Source organism: Indicator indicator, chromosome 17, assembly GCF_027791375.1.
Source record: "Indicator indicator isolate 239-I01 chromosome 17, UM_Iind_1.1, whole genome shotgun sequence".
Classification (NCBI taxonomy): Eukaryota; Metazoa; Chordata; class Aves; order Piciformes; family Indicatoridae; genus Indicator; species Indicator indicator.
In genome coordinates this window covers 10,557,816-10,582,132 of record NC_072026.1, presented here as the reverse complement: position 1 = coordinate 10,582,132, position 24,317 = coordinate 10,557,816, and the positions used below count along the sequence as shown (strand labels likewise).

The following is a 24,317-nucleotide window of genomic DNA, read 5'->3' as shown; positions in this document are numbered from 1 at the left end:
GGAAGAGCCACTGCCACAGCAGCATCTTCCTTGGCAGAAGCTGGTTTATGTTGATCAGAAAATGCTCTTCCGGATAAGCTGTGCAGGCAGAATAATTGTGTTGCCTTAGCTCTGTTGTTATCATATGAATAACCATGTCTGAGCAAAATTAGTTCCTAACCACCTCTAGTTCATTTTTTAAACATTTCTTAAGTAGTTTTTGCCTATTGGTTGTTTGTGATAATCAGCACATTTTGAGTCTTCATGTACAGTGTACTGGGCTTCTAAACTCTTTGGCCCTAGAAAGTTATTCAAATGCTCAAAATTCAAGGATCCCATTATGTGCTGCTTTGAGATTCAGTCCCAAACCACTCTCATACACCAGTGTTTTAAGAATGGTACCACAGAGCTAATTTTGCTGTAGTCACTTTATTTTTAATACAAAGAATGACTTCTTAGAGACTTATATGGACCAGGAAATGATGGCAGATTAAGTACCTGGTCTAGGATGTAGGACAAACATACCATAATGCTCTTGTTCAGTCAGTAATTTTAGTAAGTGTGCTTTCCAACTAGTGCATTATCCTAAGGTGTCCTGTCCTGCTGTGTTCTTATTGCTTGTAAGACTCAGAGCACAGTTGGGCTCTGTCAGGTACGAAGCCTGCATGCTGATGCTCACGGGTTGGGGAGGGTCTGGCTGCCACACAGCAGAGGTTGCTCAGGTTGACAGCACCCTGCTGAGAAGGGCAAGTGTGCTTCATAGGCCTTTGACTTCACTGACACCTTAGCAAGAAAACGACTGAGTATTTCTCTGCAGTTCTTTGCAGCATTACAGCTGTGACCTCTCTGGATCAGGGAAGGACAGGCCAGAAATATTTAGGAGGGTCCAACATCTTTCTCTGGCACTTCTGTGCCTGAAGAGGGAAGTGGGAGCTCTCAACCTGAAAACCATGATGAAAGAAAAGCTGCTTTCGCTCATCCCTGCCTATCAGACTTGATGGAGATTCCTGGGGCAGGGAGAAGTACTGGGGTGAGGAGGTGGAGGGAGAAATACGCTCATCTTGCCCCTTCAGAAAGGAACAGTTGGAGAGATTCAAGGACAAAGGATTTTTTGCCTGGCCTTTGCTCTGATACCTTGTGTGTGCTGAACAAACTGTAAGTCAAGATGCTCCCGTTGTAGAAATTCTGGAAGAGGTGTTTAGAGCTGCCATTTTCACTTTTTAGCTGTGACATTTCAAGCATAATCCAAAAATGTTGCTGTTTATTATTTTAACAAGAATAGTGTTAATAAACTACTCTTGTATGCTTTTGTCTGAGAAATACACATAAACTTATGGTTGAAATGAAAACTTAGTCAGGAAAACCACATTCTAACAAGGTCACTCATAAAAGACCTTATGAAAACAGTGGTCAGATACCAGAGGGTTTTTTTTTTTTAATCAAAACTGAAATGCTTTTGCAGGTTCTCTGCCCAGGAGATAATTTTTACTAATAATGATTTACAGCAGGTGATGAAAAACGTGGTTCCACACTCCCCTGCATCTCATTTGTTTCCTAACTGTGAACAAAAATAAATTAGCAGTAATCTCCATGTGCTTGTTATTCCTAGCAGAAAAAAACCACTGACTTTATGCTTTAAAAAGGAAAAAAAAAGCCTCTGACTGACTTAACCTAAGTGCCCAGCATTTGTGGTGGCTACTTTCCAATGTTGAGTGTGAAGATGATTCGGCCCAGGAAGCGGTCGCTGTTAAGGTCATTGATAATACCTTTCCCGTTCAGTCTGCACTGAATGGGGACCAAATAATTCCTTCTCACATCTGTAAAGTGCATAGCCACCAGTGGGGATGTATAGTTCACCTGAAAAGAAGGGAGATTTAACTGTAATTTCTGAGGGAGCAGAAAAGCAGGCACTGCTTTCATGTTCAGTAAAAATCATCTGTACTTGGTTTCTGGTTCCCAGGTGTCTTGAGTGCATTTACCTGATGTCCTCTATGGTCCCTCCAGATGCTGAAACTGAGCCTTTCTGTGCCTGGGCCTCAGAGGGATGGGATCACATTAAGAGTTCTGCACTGCACTGTTCCTCTCGGGTTGATTAGCCAGGACAAGGAACACTGGGTAATGGGACTCTCAAATAGTTTCTGCTGGTCTGAAAACCAGTCTATGGCTTGTAATGAGGAATCCATGGTGTTCCTCAGGTCTGTGTGCTCAAAAGTCATGCAAGACCTGGTGTCTAGGGCTGTTGCTCATCCTCAGCCAGTAGCAGCATGACTATAGGAGTCAGCCTCATCTTTCATTTCCACTTCTGTTGTGAAGGTTCTTTACTCCTAACGCTGTACAGCCCAGCACAGACCAAAGCAATACTGGCTGGCATACTCAGAAATAGCCACCCAATGCTGGACTGCTGCTGGTTTGAGACACCTGGCATAAAGTCGTTTTTCACAGTTTTGACAGAAGCCTTGTCCTTGCATCACCTAACCTCTGACTTGCCTAACCCCTGGGAAAATGTTGATGTTGAGACCTTCTCTGGGAGGTAGCAAAGCCAGTCTTAGTTGCCAGATGATAAATGTAATCATTCCCACTGCTGGCAAGAGGGAACTGGAGTCCCCAAGGATTTCCTGCAGTTTGCTGGAGACAGAAATAGAGCTCTGTAATCCCAGTGCCCATGGCCTCTCTGCTGCCCACATCCACCCAAAATAGCCAGAAAGCATATCTGTACTCTCTGCAGCTCCTGCCCTTCCCAGGGAAACATAACAAACGAATCCTTACTTACATGAGTGAACTTGCCGTAGTAGGGATAATACATGAGATCAAACGTCCCATTTCCAGGGTAGAAGTCCACTGATCTGAGATCACTCTCATTGCCTTTCTGTGGTTGTGAAAAAAATAAAGGGATGTACCTAGCATAGGGGACACAAAATACAGCTCCCTTCAGAGTAAGGGAGGGAGCTTTAATACCAACATCTGCAAATCTGGATGGGGACTGAGCTGTGGGAACCAACTGCTGCTGCAGCGAGCCAGAGCATAGCTGTGCTATGAAGGCACCAGTGAGGGACAGTGAATTTGCTGCCAGTCAGTCCCTCTCTGTGCTTCCTACTACTTTGCTGCTCTCTAAGCATATGATGCAGCTGCTGCCCAGGCTGCAGGAACCCTTTGTCTACCCAGTGGCTCTTAGCTTGCAGGTTACTCCCCAGGACCAGTCTTGCAGAGCTGGTGGGGATGGATGTGAGCAGCTCCTGCCTCTTTCCCCTCGGCTCCAGGCTCTAGCTGCACCCCAGCACCCAGCCCTGTGGGCCTGCCCTCAAGGGCTAAGCAGAACAGTTCTGGTGAGGCTGGCAGGAGCTAACAGCACTTGGAGGGCAAGAACCAGGGCGGGAGGCAAGAGACTAGTGGCCTCTGTGATCCTCAGCAGGCTGAGCCCCTTTATGTTCAGAGGCATCAGCAGCACTGGGGCCTATGAGTGTTTGGGGCTAAAACAAGGATAGACATTGGTAGGGTCCATCAGAGAGAGACATTTGGCCTTCAGTGCACCACTCTGCCCAGCATGAATGAAAGCAGTACCAGCACTTTGCAGTCCACGCTCACGGGAACCCCAGCACCAGGACGGTAGCCTATGATCTGCAAAAACAAAAGACATCCGTCCTTTATGAAATGCAGTGTCAAATGTGTGCTGCCTCCCTCCCCCAGGGCTTAAGTTCTTCTGTGTGCCAGCCATGTTGCTCAGGACAGGAGTTACCTGCCCCTGGAAGCAGGGTCTGCCACCTCATGCAGTGCAATTTGTCTGTGCCCAAGTGCAGGATTGGTGCCTGAGAGCCAAGCCAGAGCAGAGAACTGCAGAAAGCCCAAACCTTCTGGAATAACACAGCCACTTCTCCACAGAGTTTACATCCCCTTCACACTTATTTTTCCATACTCCATGCTATTAGAAGATTTCAAATAAAAATTCAATGGAAATTCCACAATAAAGAGACAGGGGTCTGGGGTGTAGCCCCAAAGCATAGTTGCTTCTGTACAGAAGCCTAGCTCAAGATCCTCCAGTACTCAAGCCTCATCAAATCAAATCAAGAAAGTTTTGTTGTGTTTCTTTTTTATGTTTTCTAGCAAATATTAGCTACCAGGTTTGGGGATTCTAGTTCCCTTTTTCCCTGGGCCTTGGAAGTGGAGGAGTTTCAGTCCCTGCATGGTCTTTTTCATGCTGGGATGCAACAAAGGAAGGAGTAAGGATGAGTGGCTTTCTCTGTACCCGGTTCATCTTCAGCAGGATGCAGGGCTGGCCTTTAGAGTAGCCAAATGTTGAATCCTCAATGCCAGAGCAGTTCTGCAGCAGCGAGCGCTTGAACTGGCAGGCCTTTTTCTCCTCACTTTCATTGCCCTCTTGGATGAAGTACTGTCCTGAGACACACTCAATATTCTTCTCCTCTTGAACTTTGTCATCATAAGCTGGTGGGGACCGAGAGACTTGTTAGTGTTTCTTGAGGCCTGCACAGAATCATGCTCTCAGTACATTTGCATGTCAAGGGAGTTAGAAAGTCCCACTTGGAAAAGCAAGGATCCCTCCCACAGAAGCTCCCACAACCACCTTATGAGACTTTCTAAATGGGAGTCATGAGATGCCAACAGCTGATCTGTGCCCCAGGAGGAGACCTCTTCACTGTGTACCTGCATGCAAACAACTTGCGAACATGACTCCCGGGGTGTCTAAGAGCTTACCTTGTAGGAAGCGATGCATGCTGTCCACGTAGGGTTGCCATGTGCTAGGCTGAGAGACGTTGAAGGCAATGGTGAACCCATTCAAGTGTGGTCTGATCATTACTCCTGGAGAAGGAAACAGACCCTGTTAGAGCAGACATGGGTAGACAGGCCACAGGCTTGAGGCTGGTTGCTGGTTGCACTGTGACCAGGCTTGGGTCTGATCCCTCATCTCCATTTCAGACCCAGAGAACACTATGCACATCAAAATGTCTCCAAAAACATGGGACACCTGGAGGGTCTCAGCAGCACTGCAGGGAAGAGATGAGCTTGGGGCTGCACACAGAGGCTGAAGGGTCCCCTATGTTCTCAGTCATGTAGCCAGATCCAGACAGGGAGCAGGGTGAGGGGACCTTGTGTTTCCCACCAACATGCAAACACAGGGAAAAAGTAGCTTCTGTCATAGGAAAGGTGGCTTTGAGCATTACCTTGCCAGGACTCTCCCAATTAGTAACACATAGAAGGTACTCTTGGTTTGCATTTTATTTTGAAGATATGGAGTGTAACTGAATGGGCATCACCTATGAAATGCCTGAACTTGCTCATGTACCTTGAGAATATTTAGCCTAATAATTAGCAAAATTAGAACAACAATTAGTATAATTAGAATGAATGCTTCACATGGGGCTGTTTAAAATGACTGATCCTCTGTAGTGCACCTGCAGCACTGTCAGTGCCCTGAGACAAGTGGTGCTATGGAGGCCTGGCTGAGCATACAGCTCCAGTGGGGCTCGACCTGAGGCCCCTGCCACCACATTTTAGTATCACTTTGCCAGGCAAGTGCAGGCAGAGGTGCCCGAGGCCAGGCTGGCTGGGGTACATACCTGGTGGGGACACACGGTCCCGGTGCCTGGGCGTGTAGGGGCTCAGCGTGAGCAGCATCACGTAGAGGCAGAAGGCAAACATTCCCGCCAGGCACGTGTAGAAAATGAAGTAAAACAGAAAGATCAGGCCTGCAAAGAAGGGAGAGGGCATGTTGCTGTTAATGCAATCAGAGCATGTCCCATGGGCTGTGTCCCACAGGGATGCACAGCCGTGCTCAGCATGGCGTCCTCCGCAGTCTGAGTCCATTGTGGAGGTAGGAGCTTGCAGCCCTCTCTGCACACAAATCTTGATGTTTTTGGGGTGCAGGACTCAGCCAGACACACTCCCCACCACAGGGCTGAAGAAGTTGCTGTCTGACTCTGAATCCCTTTTGCTGTGTGGCCCTTCCCAGAGCTGGGTCAGGACTAGGTCTGTGTGTCTACCTACCTCAGCTCTTTCCAACAGACAGACCTGAGCTTGGCTCTTGCCCTTCCCACCTCCTCTTGGTAACACGTGAAGTTACCTAGTGGCTTCAGCACATCCAAACTCCCAATGGGAGCTGTGCGATGGTGCTCCTGCCCCAGCTCCTGTCACCTGCACAGCAGTGACCCAGTGCTGGGGCTGCGGTCAGTGGCATCACTCAGGGGTTGTGGCACCATTGGCTGTTGCATAGCTCTGACATCTAGGGTTTGTTTTTCCTCCGGACCAAGCTGATGGTTGAGGATGTCTCAAGAGTCCATGGCCTATGAATAAAACCCAGCAGCTCAGAAAGCAAAGTGAAGCCCTAACGCAAACATTTCCCAGGAGAAATGTGCCGGCAGCTCAGAAGGAGCCCTGGGAACACAGATGTGTGCTCTTGCTGTGGCCACGGGGCTGGGAAGCACTGCAGGGCCATGTCCTGCTGCGGGCCAAGCCAGGGTAGATGGGACCATCACTGCTGCTGGTAGTACAGCAGAGACAATATCCTGCCCTGCCACAATGATGCTGGGACGGTGCCTCTACACCAGCCTGGCAGGGTTGGATTTGCTGCCAGGGTGCTGAGCTGATGCTTGTTGGGACACGGTGCCCCATTCTTTCCTGCAATGCAGCAGGAAATGTTGTCCCCAGCAGAGCTGGGTGTGGAGCTTTTCCCAGGGGCTGGGGTTCCAATGCTGAGCCTGTGGCCAGCAGGCTCCTTGCATTCTGGCAGAGCAGGTATCCTGAGTTCCCTGTCCCTGGGGAACACCTTCGAGGCTAGTGAGAAAGGTCAGCCCCAGGCTGGACAAACCCCTCACCTGTGAGATGAGAGTGGGAAAGTTCAGCTCTATTCACCTCCAAATACTCTCATTTTAAAATACCCCTGTGAGGACAGGCTGAGAGAGTTGGGGTTGTTCAGCCTGGAGGAGGGACAGCTCCAGGCAGCCCCTACAGCAGCTTTCCAGTACTTGCAAGGGGACTACAGGAAAAATGGGAAGGGGATTGTTATCAGGGAGTGTAGTGACAGGATGAAGGGTAACAGTTTTAAACTTAAAATGGGCAGATTTAGATTATGCATTAGGAAAAAAATCTTTACTGTGAAGGTGGTAAAACACTGGAACAAACTGCTCAAAGAAGTTGTGGTTGCACCCTCCCTTGAAGTGTCCAAGGCCAGGTTGGATGACCAGCCTTGTCTTGTGTAAGGTGTGCCTGCCTATGGCAGGGGGGATCGGAACTAGGGTGATCTTTAAGGTCCCTTTCAACCCAAACCATTCTATGGTTCCATTATTTTCAGTGACTCTCTCCTGCCCCACTGTATGGGCACGTGAGCACATGAGCCTGTGCAGCCAGGGGTACGTGTGTGAGCTGGGCTGTGGGGCCAAAGAGCACAGGCTGTGATGCTCATGGGGTGCAGGAGGACACTGCGCCCTCCCCGAGGGCGTCAATAAATAACTTCCAGCAGTAGCCAGCCAGGAACATTTCCACACAAGCCTGAGCAAGTCCTCTCACAAGGCTTTTCACAGCACTTGGAAGAGCCTCCAGAAACACAAACCCACATCTCAAGGGACTGCTTCCTATACTGCTATATACTGCTATACTGCTTCCACACTCCAGTCTACACTTTCCCATTCAGCAAAGGACCAAAACCAGGTTGATTCCATGGCTGGCAGAGGGCATGGGGGAGCAAGCATGGATTTCAGGGCCTGGCCCAGACTCATGCTTGCAGGTTTTCAGAACCCTCTGGTGCTCATGAGCAGAGCAGCAGCCTCCAACGATTTACAGCCTTTCATTGGTGCAGATGCACATGTGATGCTGGGCTGAAGTTGGGGGTTTTCACCCCACTGTGGGGACTGTGAGCTGTCAGGAGAACAGAACTGCAAGGGTAGATGGCATCACATGAGGCACCTTGGTCTCAAACTGAGCCTGCAGCGGTGCTTGCCCTACAGCTGTGAGCCATGCTCTTAACCATCTGGGGCACCACCAGGCTCAGCGATGATTTTTGAAGACCACATGGATACAGATAAAACAGACACGGTGCTCAAATGCCTTACTGGCTCACCTCAGCCCTGATAGCACATGCAGGCTCAGTTGTGGGCACCATGTCACACCCCAGGAAGCCACAAGGTGGTTGTTCTGACTAACCCCTCCCTTCCCAGAGCTAGGACACATGCAGGCAAGGAGGGCTGCTCAGCCCCGTGGTGTGTACCCTCCCCAAAACACCTGCTCCACAACTTGGGCACTCTTTTCCCCACCAAAGCCACCTCCCTATGGGCTCCTGACACGTACAGATAAGAGCAGGGTTGCTGGCAGCAGCAGAGATAGGTGTCTGCAGCAGACCAACCTGCAGTCCCCGCACTTGTTAGGGCTCTGAATTTCTTCCCAGTACACCATCTAGGCAGCCTGAAATCTTTGGCTTCCTATTCTCAGTAAACATTAACATGCAGCCTGAGGGCAACTTTCCCAAAGTTTTCCTCCTCACTAGTCCTTTATTGTGATGGTTAGAGATATCTACCCTGAAAACATGGGACAGTGGTGACAGTGGCTATCAAAGATGTTCCCAGGCAAGTACATCCATTGTGAAGAAAAGGCAGCAATTCCTAAAGCAGGGCTCAAGTAAGGACCTACCCCAGCTCTTCGCTGTTCTCCCCAGGCACGTTCTCTCCTCTGGGTTCCAAAGGAACATCTTCATCTCCCCAGCCAGGTCTGCCCAGGTTTTGCTCCCCATGTCTGCTTTGGTCTTGTTCTCCCCTCTGTCAGGATTCTGGACCTTCTCCTCATGCTTATTTTCCTGGAGGAGTTACAGAGCACAACCCCCACATGCAAGCTGGACATTTCATTGGCCAAAAATAAATACAAAAGCACTTAATAGCTGGAAATGGTTCAAATTTCCATTTTCCCATCATCACTCTTGAGTTAAAGAGAGGCTGTTCTGACTTGAAATTGCTTAGATCCCAGCATCCGTTTTTCCATAACGTGTAAGTCACTGTGGCACACTGGGTACTGTCTCCTTGTCCTGGCATTTACAGAAACTCATCTTTTACCACCTGTGTGACCATGACCAAAGAAAAACTGTGAGCTGTGAGGGTCAGGGTTGTTCCCACGCTTCTGCAACATGTCTGGGCTCAGATGCACATTTTCTGTGCTACCACAGATGACAGCAGGTGGCATTATTTAAGAGGTCATCCAGTTTGTTTTTCTTGGCATGTGAGCAAGTGCTTAGTCTTTGGAGAAATCCCTGGGTTGATATTTTTTTAATTATACTAAGTTTCAGGGAAAAGCATCTCTCCATGCAGGGAAATTGCTTTTTGCCTCAGCAGTGAAAACTCATTTGTCTGAGTTTGGCAACACAAATCTCTCTTACTTGTGCCTAGGCAAGAGTTGCTTGAGATGAGACACAGCAGCTGTCCCTCATCCTCCTTGAACCTGGACAGGCCCTACATCTCCAAGAGCAGGCAATGAGGTGGGAGAGTGTGCAGACCTCACTTTAAACTCAGGGAAGGGATGGGCCAGGTGGTGCTGGAGAGAAGGAGTGATGATGAGATCTGGATCACCCCCCACCTTGCACTTCAATGCTCCTGCAGCTGCAGGGCTCAGCTGCTCCCAGCTGGGTCAGGGCCATGCATGCCCACTCTGGCCACATCTTCCCTAGGCCACTGTGCCTACTGTAGGCACAGCCCTGCAGCAGCTGCACCAGCATGATCACCCTCTGTGCTGAGGGCTGTGGAAACCTGCCGGGCTGTAAATCATCACCATCCCACTGACTGTCCCTGTGGGGCTCTTCTTGGAGCAGGCCTCCATCAGAGCACTGCCTCTGGCAAAATGCCCATGGCTGTCTGTACAGCAAAGGCAATGCTTGGCCCAGGTCCCACACCCCAGGCTGAGCCCTTCCTGAGCCAGCTCAGGCATGGCCACAGTCCTGTACCATGAAGGGCTGATGAAACCAGAGGATTTTGGAGTGAGGAAGCAGCAGTCCCAACACTAGTTGCTGGCAAGGATGTGGGAGAAGAGCTGGGGGGGCTGTCAGCTGCCAGAACGTTCACAGAGGGGCAAGTGATGGAGGAGGAGCTCTTCTTCTTCCCACTCTCCTCCCTGGTAAACAAAAGAGCTACCAGCAACTGCTCTGGAAACATTTTCTCAGACTGCCAGAGCAGCAGGGACTGCTCAGAGGGACTCTGTACTGCTGCTTAGCACTCCTTTGGGAAAAGCCTTTTGTATTTCAAACCAGCTGCAGCTCAAAGGCAGTGAGGGCAGCACATGGGCTGTCTGCAGAGCCCTGGTCCAGAAGCCGCTACCAATGCTAATAACTAGGTGGGAGGTGAGTGAGATGACATGGGGACAGCCCCCCATGAACTCCCACCCAGGGAACCCCACAGCTCTGCTCTGCAGAAAGCTTTTGGAAGAAGGGAAAATTTTCTGTCTTTCCTGGAGGCACAGTACAGAGATACTGTGTATCCAGCACTCAGTGAAAGTCATCCTGCCAGCTGGGAGAGGAAGGTTGTGGGGCTCCCAGGCAGAGGTCTGCATGGGGCAGCTGGACAAAATGGGATGATTCCACTGCTAGGTCCCTGGTGGAGGTCCCTTGTGGATGTCCCTGAGCTAGGGAGCTAGATTACATCTGGATTACAAAACCTTCCAGGTGTTTTATCTTTGCCGCCGAGGATCAGAGATGGTCTCAGAGCAGTCTCTTACACCTGGACGAGGGACAGGAGTGGCAGGAACCAGAGCAGGAGCATGCTGCGGCAGGGGTAAGGGAGAGCTGTGGTGGGACCTGTTGAGACACTGGACAGCCTGGGACTGCTACCCACTGTGACAGCTGGGGTGATCAGGCAGTGAAGCAAAACTGGGGTTCACCCTCGGTAGGATCATGCCATGCTGATGGTCATGGGTGCCCTGAGGGAGGCCAGAGTTTTTTCTCAATTCCCAACCTGGACCAGCTCAGCTCTCAGTGGTCAGTTCTTCCTGCTGAAGGCCAGGTGTAAGGGACTGGCCAATACCAAAGTATCCTCATCCCTCATAGCCCTCCTCACTGCCCACAACCTCCCACCAGACCCCCTGCTGCCCCTTCCCCGCCTAGTACAAAGCAGCATTTCCTAAAGCAAAGTAGCTATACTTATCAGCCACAAAACTGGTCCTTGGCAGCAGCCCCACATTGCCTCTCAGAGGGTAGCCAGTGGCCCCTAAAAGACTCACCACCTTCTGGTGGGGGCTCCTGTGCTGGCTCTCTGTGCCTCTGGCACTGGCATTCCCGTCCATCCCTGGGTGGGAAACACAATTATGAGCATTAGCACTGCAGGAGCCCAGGGTTGAGTCCAGCAGCATTGGCCCCACTGTGGGTGCCATGTTGCCCTGTCCTCAGGGACCAACCAGCATAGTCCCCTCCCCAATACAGCTCCCCAGCTCTTCAACACCCTGCAAAAAGGGTGAGTGAGAATGGCTGCGCTGAGACCTTTACCTGTCTGTGGGGAACCACACTGCTTTCCCTCCGGCAGGACTTCAGCATTGAAGAGTGGATCAAAAAATAACTTGCTTTCCTAAGAGGGGTGAGCACAATGCAACAGGATCCCGTCTCGAGGTCCCTGGCATCTAGTACCCTTTGCAGCACCCTCACAGCATCCTGCCCCATGCCCAAGTCCTCATTAATGCCAGCCAGTGCCCTACATGGGGAAGCCAGGCTCTCTGATCCAGGGAGACCACGTAGCTGTTAATAAACATTAGCAAATCTCTAGGGCCTTCAACAGCCACATGTGTCTGTCAATATGTGCTTGTCAGTCATGACGGGGCCATGGTTAATGCTTGCAAAAACTCTTTTGGGGTGAAGGGGTAGTGTGAGGGGCAGATCTATATTTATCCCTTCAAAATGAGATAGCAGCTAGGAACATGCAGCGTTGGCTTCCCCAGCCCAGCTGTATGAGCTGACCACAGCCAGAGAGACAGAATCCAGAGGGACATCTTGCCTCTGTACACAGGATGGGGAGTATCATATTTTCCCCCATCAGCAAGTAATAGGCATGAGATGGTGCACTAGGGACACAGAGGGTGCATGCTGGGGTCCTGCTGCTGTGAGGGGCTGGCATGCTGGGAGTGCGGGGGGCAGCAGGGCAATGTGGAACTGGTGTCGGGCCAGCCTCACCAAAATTCTGCCTGCTGCTGCACCTGCAACAATGCCTGGAACAGCTTCCAATGGAGTGATGGCAGTGTGCAAAGGCTGCTTGCCCCTGGCTGTGCCCCATGCAGCTCTCGAGGAACAGTGGGACTTGTTTTACACCATCTGTCCCAGCAGGAGCTTAGCATCATCCACCAGCTCACTCCCTCAGCACATTTCCAATGGAGCCAACGACCCTTCCCTTCACAGGTAAGCCAGACCCTGTTCAGTGGTCGGGAAAGGTTGCCTTGCCCCAGGCTGTGGCATTGCCTGGAGGCATGGAGACATGTGTCCTGGGCTCCCGCAGGGCTGTGCCATCCAAGCAGCCAAAACACCATTTCTCCCTTTCCTCTCCCAAGTGTGGCTGAAAGCTGCTCACCGGCTGTGCTAATAAATGGGCACAGTGGGAAAGAAAAAGGCCTGGCAGCTGCCCCAGTCTGTGCTGAGCTGGCCAGGGCTGTGGCACGCCTGCTGCCAGGTACGCAGGCAAGGCTGGCTCGGTGTGGTTTCTGCCTGCAGCCAGGTTGCTGGCAGGAGGGCACACAGGTGGCCACGCCCACAGCTGGCTCTGGGGCCAGCAAGTTGGGATGGGGCACAAGGACTGAGCAGGCCTGGGCAATGGTGGGGCACCAGCAGTTCGCCAGACACACATGCAACAGCACAGCAGTTGTGCTGCTGCACAGCTCAGCCCTGGTGGAGTGGAAGAAGGAGCTGAAACCCATCCTCTCTCATCACTGGCAGGGAGCTGGGGTGACTGAGCAAGAGGGGGCCAGTGCCACCCTCACTGCCCAGTGGTGCACAGGCAGCAAGCACAGGTCTCCTCTAGTTCATCTGAGGTAAATAACTGTTGTTTTCTCTGGAGGTGATACATTCTTTGCCATTAATTGATTTGGGCATTTGTAACTTGCCTCTTACACTACCGTGGGCATACCCTTTCTCTTTTCTCAGGGGAAAAGCTTACAATTAGGCTCTTATCCAGCAAAAGTGTCTTTTTTTGAAGCAGAGATAGGATTAGTTTCTTTTAACTTGATGAAATATGCTTTGGCTTCAAATAATTACATGATTTGCACTTAGCACCTCTCAGCCCAGGGCATTAGAGTGATTTACAGGCAATTATGAAGCCTCCTGGGAAGATGCTTTTATCCCCATTTTGCAGATACAATGGAGAAAACAGAGGCTGAGGGTCTGCCCCAGCTCCTTAGCTGGAGATGCAGGGAGCTTGCAGGATTTCCTGGGCATCCCATATTTGTGGGACACAGCACACATGCAGCAGTAGTCATCACCACATGAGCAGAGATCTCAGAGCACTGGGAATAAAAAGCTGGGCCAATGTCCACAGCAGGGCAGCTGCCTGGAAGCGCTACCAGCACTGCTTTGGGGCTTAACGCTGCAGGGAGTTGGGAGATGAGGAGGATGCAGGGAACAGGAAGGATGAAATGGTGTGGAGCAGTGCCATGTGACCCAACACCAGTAAGGTGTCAAGTCCCTTCAGCCAGGTGGGGCAGGACCTCTGTCCCTCTCGTACTCAAAAAGCCCCTCTAGGGCACAGTAACTTCACTGTTTTCCAGCAGAACGGTATAAGCCAGACATGTGGACCTGGACCTCCACACCCCAGGGGCAGTAATTTTGGAAGGAATGACATATATCCAGAGTCATAGAATGCTTTGAGTTGGTAGGGACCTTTACAGGCTGTCTGGTCCACCCCCCCTGCAGTGAGCAGGGGCATCTGCAACTACAGCAGGTTGCTCAGATCCCACTCCAACCTGACCCTGAAATGTTTCCAGGGACATCTATCACCTCTCTGGGCAACTTGTGTCAGTGCCTCAGCACCCTCATTGTAGAAGATTTGCAACTCTCTCAGCCTGTCCTCACAGTAGAGGGGTTCCAGCTCCCACGTCATTTTTTGTGGCCTCTTAGGGACCCGCTCTAATATGTCCATGTCTCTCAGGAATCTAGAGCGCGACCCAGCACTGCAGGTAGGGTCTCAGCTGAGCGGAGCAGAGGAGCAGAACCCCATCCCTTCACCTGCTGCCCATGATACAGGGGGTGTAGCCCAGGCCACGGCTGGTTCTGGGCTGTGAGCGCACCTTGGAGGCTCATGTCGAGCCTTTCACTCACCGGCACCGGCCTGCTCTCCAGCCCCACATACCCCAGCCCTTCCCGCCGAGATCCGGCGGCACTGCCGCGGTCCCGCCCCCAGCTCCGCCGCCGGTTTGGGGAGAGTGGCAGCGGGCGGTGCGGGCCGGGCCGGGCCAGCCCAGCCCCGCAGCTCCCACCGCTTTCTCCCAGCGCGCAGGCGCGGCGGAGTCGCTGCCGGGGCTCTGTCCGCCGCCGTGGCCCGGCGGGCTGCGGCGGGGACCGGCGGTGGCAGCATGCGGCAGTCCCTGACTCAGCAGCGCCCGGGCGGCGTGGAGCTGCCCGACTCCGTGGGTAAGTGCCGCGGGGAAGAGGCCCCACACGTCCAGGAGGATGCGGGTCGGTGCGCGGGGGCTGGGGGCGCGCGGCCATTTTGGGCAGTGGGCCCCTAGACGCCAGTCCAGCTACACTGCACTGGACTGGACCTGAGCCCCGCCGCCGCCAGCGGCGGCCGCTTTCTCTCTCGGCTGTACAGCACTGCCTGCCCAGCCGCCGTTCAGGCGGGTTTCAGCCGCCGTCGCAGCGGGACGGTCCGTCTGTCCCCGGAGCCCCCGGGGCTGCGGCACAGACACAACGCTCCCCATTCCTGTCGGGCTGCTCGCTGCCCGGACGGAGATAGCCGCTGGTGTCCCCAGCCCATGCAGCATCTTTGAGGTCGGGGTCCGCTCCCCTCCCAGTGCTCCTGCAGCTCCCTAAATAGGTCAGAGAATCCCTCCAAAGGCCCCGCACCGGCTGCTAATTGCAATTGCCATCTCTTCCACCCATCCATGCAGGAGATGAGCCAGCCAGGCGCCTGCAGACCCTCTTCTCGTGGGCCCGCTGGCACGGCCCGTCGTTAGAGAGCGGTTCAGGTCAGGGATCGGCCACTGGCCATTTTTTGGCAGAGAGGTGAAACAAAAGGAGAAGGACTAGGAAAGAGAATGGCTTGGTGCCAGTTGCTCCCCATTCTCCAAGGGTCGAAGTTGAAGCTGGCTTTCTTGGGCTACTTTGTGGTTAGTATTCACTTGTGGCTTTTGCCCCCAAAGAACAAGATGGAGAAGTCAGTGCTGTTTCTGGGCCATCTTGCCTGTGTTCTTCTGATAATCAAGAAAAGCTTGAGTAAATCGAGGGCAATACAAAAATAAGTGTTATTGCAGACTTTCAAAATAATCTGAAAGAACCTGCTACAACCTTATTTTTATAACTGGCATATATACAGTAACTATAATAAGAGCATGTTTCTGAGGCCTAAAATAAAAATTACCTTTTGATGCCTGTCCACACTCGTTTTAGCAAAAGATAGACTATAGCTAGCGTTAATTTATTTGAATCTTCTTCACTAAGTTAAGCACAGTGTTTCCAACCACCTTGTTAGAGGTTGAGTAAAGCAAGTTTTGAGGTGTCTAATTTAGATAAATCACAAAGAAAAGGCTACTAGTGTCTCTTAAAAGCAGAGATAGCAAAGCTGTTGTAGCTCCACTTCTGTGTGTAAAGCTGTACCAAGCTCAGCAGCAAAGAGATAAATTATCTAATGGGGAATACTTTCAGAAAAATTAATGAGAGAGAGGATTTTGCCAGGATGACCCTTCAGCAATCAGTGAAGACACTGAGTGTAAGTATGCTGAAGCAGCTGCAGGCATCCTTATGGAAATACAAAACCACTTTCTCAGTACATGTGTAACAAAATGTGTTTTCAGAGAAAGAAAAAATGGAATTGGTGTCTCAGTCCAGACCTCAAGTGGAGGTAATCACATTATCTCTTCAATTTTACATATCTCCAGTATCAAGTTCAGGGATTGTGATTGGTTTTGTCAGGACTTGGAATAAAAGCTTTTTGTTGTTGTTGTTGGGGTTTTAGTGTGTGTGTGTGTTTTTATTTGTTTGGGGTTTTTTTGCTGTTTTGTTTGGGTTTGCCTTTTTAATCTTGTGAGGAATACCAAAAAGCTTTCAGAAATTTTCCAGTTGGAAATCTTTCATTTCGATTGTGTAGTGCTCGTTGGTGTGTGTGCTAGTTGTGAGCTGGGAAACAATGTAGAACTATGAGTGGAAAACATGGAGGTTCTGAAACAAGTTCAGAATCCATAAGCAGTATTTCAAGCTTCTTTTAGAAGTGGTTGTTCTTGGGTTTTGTTTTGTTTTTCTGCAGAAGTGCTGTTAACAAAATACTCTGGTTTTGAGGAAAACAGCATATTTTGTGGTAACTTTTTGCAGCCTCTGACGGAAGCCAGGAATAGCCATTTGTGCGTGTAAACACTGTGCTCGTGTACTCACGATGCCCGCTCAGATGTGCTCTGCAAGGTGTTTTTTTCACAGTACACAAACATCTGCACACCCACACATCCTGCCCATAAAGAGTTGAAGCTGCCTGAGGAACATATGGCTGGCTTTACTTATCTTCTGCCAGCCAGATTGTAGCAGTACTCAGAAGGTTGGTATCTGTGTAAGCAAGGCAGGTTCCTTCTTTCAGAACTAATCCATATAAGAAGTAGTGTTTTTTCTCCAGTTTCGGAAGTTTTGTTTAGCTAAACATTTGCTCCCAGTACTTTGGAATTTTAAGACTTTTATGTGACACTTGCATTTAAATGATTGCACTGGAACTGGAACACAAGCTATAGTGGGAGGCAATACATACAGAATGGCCTCGTATCTTGATAAATTTTGAACGCTTCAGAAGTTTAGATTGTATATTATTAACTTACTTGGAGAATAGAAAGATTAACCCCTAATACAACCTGCAGCAAACAGTTGGGTACCTTTATCTCCATTCTGTGAAAAATGGCACGAATAACTAAGGGTTGCTCTTCTTTATAAACCTCTCTTGCCTTTCATTTCCTTATGCTGGGCTTTTAGGCCCCATGTTTAAGCCTTGCTTGTGATTTCAAACTCATCATGTTAGTGTGAGTGAACAGATCCAGGCCTATATCCATGACAGCTGTGCTGCATGGATCAGCATGGAGAGGAAGTGCTCCTTCCAGCAGCTCAGCTCGTGGGTCAGGTTGGAGTGGGTGTAGAGGAGCAGCAGGTTGCTGCTGCAGTGTTCCCTGGGGAGAGCTGACCTTGTGGATTGAGATAATTTGCATCATTGTGTGTCCATATGGCTGCATTGATATAACTGTTAGGATGAAGAGATCTCTCTCTGTTGCAGATAGGCACAGACCCTAAAGAAGAGCTGCCCATCCTGGCCTGGTGTGCTCCTCTTTGGAGAACTTGGACAAGGACATTGGGCTTATTTGACTCAGTCTTTCTTCCCAGATTTTCTGCCAGTGTTTTATCTTACCATGTAGATGCTGTCAGGGAGCCCCTGAACACCTCAAATGGGGGTTCCCAATGTGGTTTGCTTTAGGCAATATGCTCAGCAGTGGTGGAACCAGCTCCTTGGTCTTGGGACATGCCCACGCCCTTCTCTGAAATACTGATAAGTGCTGGTAGCATCGCTTGGGATCCTGTGGGGTGGGAAATAACTTTGTCTGCTCCCAGGGTGCATTGGAGAGTCCCAGGGTAAGGGGAAGGAATTTAGGGTGGCCCCAGGAGCCCATAGGGAGCACAGCAGGGGACTGTTATGGTCCATTATTCTACCAGCTGCTCTTTCAAATGCTGAGTTATGTCTACATAATGTATGAAATATAATCAAAAGGATTGCTCCACAAAATGATGTGAAGATGGCAGAGCACAGGCTGAACAAAAATGCCTAAAGATGTTATTGAGCGTAATATTGCAGCCAGCTTTACTCTTGGCTGATGGAATCACTATTTTATATTTATGCTCATTTGGGACGTCTATAAATATATAAAAGAAAAAAAATCATCAGGCAGCTGTAGATGAGTTTTACTAATCTACAAATTCATTATTCAAGCATCTAAAAATACCTGGTCCTTGTTGAAAGCAGGGGATACTACAGGCAAGAAGAAGTGGCTGTTACTGGTGATGTCTTATTTACATGAAAAATTGTTGATGCCTTATGTATGATCACAGCCAAGATTTTGCTCCTCAAAACAAGTGGCATACAGTGTGATTATTTATCTTGGTATAAATAGATCAGAAAATATATAAATGCCTAATGGTGATATTTCTTTTATTTGCTCAGCTGCCCCAGACCAGTGGGGCTGGGAGGATCCCATGTATCCAAATGAGCTCTGCAGAGTTACAGTTCTTTCATCTCTCTTCGTCTGTGACAGAGAAGTGATAAGTAAATGAATTCAGGTGCCCTAGTAACGCTTGATAAAGCACATTAATGAAGGTGAAAAGCAAGAGCCAAACCCAGAAATATTCTCAGATTAGAAGAAAGAAAGTTCACTGCAATGTGGTTGGTGGTGGGAGGAGAAATTTATGGTACTGTGACTGTCCCCAGATGGAATCAGCAAATTCTGTTGTGTATGTGTGTTTTTAGGGTCATTCAATAGAAGAAAAAGAAATTCCCTCTACGTAACTGTGACTCTCCTCATTGTGTCAGTATTAATTCTAACGGTGGGCCTAGCTGCTACAACAAGAACCCAAAATGTGACTGTTGGAGGTTATTACCCAGGGGTTATTGTAAGTATAGAACTCCTAGGTAGGTCTAGAAAACTTATTGCCTACAAAATCCCTTGTAATGATGCAAATGTTATACAGGGTGCTCTTGTCTGGTATATTATGCTCAGCTACTTCATTGCCATTTGATTTATTTGTTTTATTATTATTTTGCACCTGCTGCTCATTCCCATGCAAAAACCCCATTCAAGTGGCAGCTTCCTCTGAACCTAGGTAATAGCATGTTTTTGAGATAATGGTGAGACAGATAAATAGGTCTTATGTCAGTCAAAGCAACAACAGAACTTATTTGTTTGCATGCATCACATTAACGCCAGGCAGAAGAAAGGCAAAGCAGGACCATAAGTGTGAAGAACAGTGGAGAGACCATGTCTTGAAATATTTTTCATGTGAACTCGTGGTCATAAAGTTCACTTGCAGAAGTATTTAACGATTTGGAATCCCTGAATGACGAGAAGCATGTTAGTGATAGCCATGGCAGCTTGCCAGGGCAGCATACACATCAAAGCAGCCAGCACATCCATTTCTTCTTTTTTGTTATCAACAGATGAAAACAGGAAGGGACAATCTTGTAGCTTCAAATGGCTTAATTTAGAGAAGACCACTGCTGCCCAGCCTTCTTGCCAGTAGATGACTCCTGCAGAATCATAAAGGGCAAGTACCTCGTGCCCCTCCCAGCATAAGCAGAGCTCTAACATGAGCTGGATTGCAAGTCCTGGTCTGTTTATATGCATGTCTGAGACATGCTCAAAGAGAAGCATAAAAAGGGCTAAGCTGCAGCCAAATTAAGTGTGTTACCAGAGTGAGTGTCGCTGCAGCTCCCCAGCTACGGGCTCCTGGTGTTACAGCAGTGGGTTGGGAGCCTCGAAGCTGGAAGCTTACAGTTAGTCCAAATAACTAGGTGAAGACTTGTTCATGCCTTAATGTGGTTTGATTTGTTTGCCATGTGTTGCTGATCTCAGGGAGGTTTGTACATTTCTGTAAGCATGCTCTTTTATGGCTGAAGAGAGCCTCTTTACCACCATTGGCATGGAACATTGTGATAGACTCTGTTGGGCCTCTCCAGTTGAGGACTGGGGTTTTTTTTGGCTTGTCCCAGTAATTCCTGCATTTAGGCTTGATCTCTTTTAAAGAGAAGCAGAGAAGGAAGGTATTGAGAAAGGTGACAGGCTGGCTTCAAACTCTTCACACTTAACCTACACTCTGTCAGCCTGAGTTCAACCTCGTGCTTCAGAGCAGGTCCTGCAGGCTGATGCAGGTGGGTAGAGCCTGTTCACATCTCCTTGACGTCTCCCATGCTATTTATGCTCCAGGAACGTCAGTGTCTCTTACACTTTTGTAAGACTCAGTCTACTCAAGGAATTAATTAATTCCTGGACTTGGGAAGGGCGCTGAGTTACTTTATTCAGAGGCACCTTGACAGTTTGTGCTTGTCACAAAATTCCCCCTCTTGGTTAGTTCATTAATTCACTCTGTGGAAATGTGTGATGACCTCGCCTGTCTCCCTGCACAGGAAGACATTTCAGTGTGCTGCGGGATGCTTCAGCAGGTGCTTAAAATAGCTGATGTTTCGTAACAAGCTGGAATTTCTCCCTTTACTGTGGGAAAAGGGTTTGCTGTGGTGCACTACTGTTTGGTGAGTTGTCCCCAAGCAGGTGGTTTCTACAGCCCTGAAGAAGCAACTTCTTTCAGGTCATGTCATCCAGAACTTCACAGAAACGTAAGGCCTGTGTGCATCTCCATTAGGGGTTTCTGTGCACCATTGGTGCTGCACCATCAATAGTCATACCCCAAGTACCCTGTGGTGGTAAGGAGAGAGCCAGAACTCTCTTCATGTGCTCAGCGACTTCTTGATGTGTTGACCACACCCATGAATGCAATCACCTCATGGAACATCAGATGTCTCATTGCTGCTGTGCCTAATGCACCATTCTTTCCTCCTTTAACTGGTGTGTCTTGGACAAACATCTCTTGTGTGAGAAGGAACCATGCAAAGAAGTAGCTGTCTGATGCAGAGGATTATCTTCCCAGGCCTGTGCTCCTGAAGGACAGAACCAGGCACTGGAGACCTTTCACACATCAGTGGGATCTTGGTTTCTTTGTGGGGTTTTTTTGTTGGTGGGGTTTTTTTTTTTGGGTGGGGGGATTATTGTTTGTTTGGGTTTTTTTCCCAAAAAAAGTGCAGTTCCTTGTTGACCCAACTCAAGGAGCTGACTCAGAGGCTGCCTTCACCCTTGTCCATGACCTCATGATCACTAGCTCCACTATTGCATCTGTGAATACCCCAGCTGTTTCTCTATGGGAAATATTCTCACCTGTGGCTGGATGACTGACCTGGGCCTTGGAAGCCCAGGGTATAACAGTGATGCTCAGCAGATGAGAGTAATGATCAGGTGCAGAGGGCAAGTACTGTTATGAAAGCAAGGCTCTGTAGGATAGGTGTATTGTCTCCAAGTTATACCAGCTTCCAGCATTTGAGTAAATGACCTTTCTTGGGCTTTGATGGGCAAACCTCTTCTGTTCTTTGTCAAGCGTGTTGGCCTGGGGCATTACTCTGGAAAAGCACATTCATTTTGTGTCCTGTCCTCCTTTCAGACAGATATCCCAGGGATTTGTATCCACCAGCAAATAAATGATACAATTGATGCAGACTATGAAGATCTCTTTGTCCCATCTGTAGAAGAGCAGTGGTTTTCCCATTAATGCAATGAAAAGTCCCATTAATTAGTGAGAATCCACAGATATATTTAGTCTTCACCTGATGGATGTATAAACTTGCTCTAATTATTTTTTTTTTATTATCTTAAGTTAACTTTATTTCACCTTTTGGCTTGAGGCTGCTCTAAAATACCATGTGGACATTTCTCTTTAATGTGTTGGATCAAGCTCAAAGTGCACAAAATGTTTTTCTTAAGCATTTGTCATAGGTGTGTATTGCCATACAAATTCCTTGATGCATCATCAGCCTGAAAATCACGTCTGGATCGCCCAGGTTTCAGGCTTGGAATTGATCTGTACAACCGTTACCTGGGGAAGAAGGGGGTTGTTGCTTGCCAAAGCTGAACCAAATAATAAGCCTAGAAACACTGGCAGGTCAAATCAGCAGTGCCTCTGACTCTCTGCCCTGCCTGCCTGCAGCATTAGGCAGCACTGGGTGCTGTTGCTGTGCATCCCACTCTGGAAGTTTGTCCCTGATGTGGGGGCTATGGTCTCCTAGAGCTCAGTGTACGAGGCTGGCAGCCGGGAAGCAGCAGCCTGATGAGCTGCTCTGCTGTAATCCCTGCCATTGGAGCCAGCAGCCCTTGCTACCTGTGGCACTGCACCAGCATCACTGGGCTTAGTCAGAGTGGGGGAAGAGATAAGCCCAACTTTTCATCATGTTTGTGTCTGCTAATCTCTGCACGTGCCTCTGCCTGGTAGCATTGATTTATTAAATCTTGCTTTTCTGTTCCCGGATTTGAAAATATTGATTCCAGGTTAGTTGACTCATTCTTGAATCGCAGCCTTATTGTGCTTCCTGAGGAACTGGCCAGCTATTTGGTATTCTAACCCAGATCTTCACTGTCCCCCTAGTCTACCCACTGGATTTGAACCTACTTAATATGACCAGTCCAACTGTACAACTTCTCTGGCATTTCGCATTTTGCTGACCCACAGAAGTGGAGCTGGATGTGCTCTCCACCAATAAAAGACCTTTCTCCACAGAAGTACTTATGCTTCTCCCACAGTAGTCCATGATTTCTGGTTGCCGTCTCTGCCTTTGGCCTGGCTGAGGTGTGCTCTGTCCTAGAAACTTCTATTTAGTGTAGCTAAATAGCTTAAGGCTGTGGAGAAATGAGGTGGGAAATTGCACTCCTGGCTGACTTCACTGAGCTGCATTAAGAACAGCGGTGTTGGTTATGGCAGCAAGAAAAGATGCTTTTGCTGGAGTAGCTTATTCTGTTTGCTGGGCTGGCATGAGCTCTTCTGATAAAAGACCCTGGCTGATGCATCCTCACCCCTGGAAATAAGGCATAGGAGTAGGCAGGAAACTGCTAAATCTTAACAGGTATAATTCCCTCTTATTTCATACTTCACATCAAGAAATTCTCTGACTGGAAAACTTAAATGATTGCTCACATGCTTGGTGAGGTTGCAGAAGCCTTGTCCTGCAAATCCTGACGATGTGGTTCTGCTAGGTTTGCATCTGGAGACTCCTGAGTGTTCATAGGTTTATTCCAAGACAGCAATGCATATCCTCATCCACCAGCCATTTCTCAGCATCACTGGGGAGGGGATGGAATTCAAAACTCATCCTTTTTGTTTCTACACATGCTTTTAGTGTCATATAATGGATACACCTGATAGTGCCTGCTAGCGAGAGACTCCACTGATTCCTTGCTGAAGGAAGAGTGCTCACACATCTGCACTATGCTCTTTTGCTGCTTCTAGATCTGTGTTCTGTCTGTATGTAAAATATGTTTGATATTGTCCTGATCAAAACGCTAATAATAATGCAATTGTTTTTCAGCTTGGTTTTGGGTCGTTTCTTGGAATAATTGGATCGAACTTGATAGAAAACAAAAGGCAAATGGTAAGTTCATTATAAAAACTTGGAAAAAACCAAACCAAAACAAAACCAACCAAAACACAACAAAACCCCCAAAAAGTAGTAACTCAAATTTTTTATATAAAGAGTATTATTCATTCTCCTAACTTCCAGGGTAGTGTTGCATACTTCTTGAAAACTAGAGTTGGTTTCTGGCAGCCCAGAAGAACAAGGCTGCTAACCCTGATATTTTCAAATTAAAATAAAAGAAAAGGTCAAGAAAGCACAAAGTGACTCTACACAGTCACTGAACTCACTGGGACTTTTTTAAAGGGCTTGAAATTCAAGTGTTTGGAGTGTGTTTTTCTGCTGAGCTGTCACAGTTTGTGATGTATAATATGGGTAAGTAACAAACATTATTATACATTATTTTAAATATACATTATTTACATAATATATTGTATACATAATATGTATATATTATATACATTATTTTAAATCTTGTAAAATAAATTCTTAGAGACTTTGAGGCTCTGCAAAAAATTATCTTGCCACTTTCTATTCTAAGCAAAAGGTAAAGAAGAAGATCAAGCAGGTGGTGTAACAGCCAGCCCAGAGACTGGAGATTAAAGCCCTTAGAGGGCCCAGCAGAAAGTCCTTGAGAATATGAGTGCTCAGAGCTTTCTGCTCTAGATATGTCTGGAGAATAAGTCACTCAGGATATCAACATGATAGGAAGCATGAAGACTGGTGTAATTGAAAAGCAACCAACTTCTTCAGTACTGCCTGTTGTTGGTTCTTTTTTCCAAACACCTCTTCAACTAGGAAGGAAAATCAAGAAACTTTATATGCTGTAAAGTAGCAGCTGGGGACCTGAGACACACTCTCTGGTTCCCTCCTCATGCTGCAAGAAGGATTTGTGTGCTGGGACTGGAAAGCCACTGGCTGCACAGGTCTCTGGTGTCCCATCCCATGGGAGTAATGGTCAGAAGGGAGCAAACATGCAGATATCACAAACCA

The 24,317-nt window shown here is 48.5% G+C and overlaps 2 protein-coding genes across 4 annotated transcripts in view; one reads left to right on the top strand and one right to left on the bottom strand.

Moving 5' to 3' along the window:
* Positions 1 to 1,511: 1,511 nt before the first annotated feature.
* ATP1B4 (ATPase Na+/K+ transporting family member beta 4) lies at positions 1,512 to 14,501 on the bottom strand. The gene is made up of 9 exons (XM_054388860.1): positions 14,246 to 14,501; positions 11,176 to 11,240; positions 8,611 to 8,773; positions 5,550 to 5,678; positions 4,687 to 4,791; positions 4,220 to 4,416; positions 3,538 to 3,594; positions 2,750 to 2,845; positions 1,512 to 1,836 (listed from the first exon to the last, which is right to left on the bottom strand). The coding sequence occupies exons 1-9, from the start codon at positions 14,499 to 14,501 to the stop codon at positions 1,675 to 1,677; spliced, it is 1,230 nt and encodes a 409-aa protein (XP_054244835.1). The 3' UTR covers positions 1,512 to 1,674.
* The window catches only part of TMEM255A (transmembrane protein 255A), a 27,270-nt gene continuing 17,452 nt past the window's right edge, over positions 14,500 to 24,317 (top strand). For all 3 annotated transcript variants that reach the window (XM_054388629.1, XM_054388631.1, XM_054388628.1), the window contains exons 1-3: positions 14,500 to 14,557; positions 18,630 to 18,772; positions 23,280 to 23,342. In XM_054388629.1, coding sequence (XP_054244604.1) covers positions 14,500 to 14,557; positions 18,630 to 18,772; positions 23,280 to 23,342 — 264 coding nt within the window. The remainder of the gene's footprint in view (positions 14,558 to 18,629; positions 18,773 to 23,279; positions 23,343 to 24,317) is intronic.

Excerpts from the sequence above, each read along its gene's own strand:
- ATP1B4 (XM_054388860.1), bottom strand. The coding sequence starts at position 14,501 with ATGCTGCCACCGCCGGTCCCCGCCGCAGCCCGCCGGGCCACGGCGGCG. Across the intron at positions 5,679-8,610 it reads GAGAACAGCGAAGAGCTGGG|GCCTGATCTTTCTGTTTTAC; the intron begins GTAGGTCCTTAC and ends CCTTCTTTGCAG. Across the intron at positions 1,837-2,749 it reads ACTACGGCAAGTTCACTCAT|GTGAACTATACATCCCCACT; the intron begins GTAAGTAAGGAT and ends CCTTCTTTTCAG.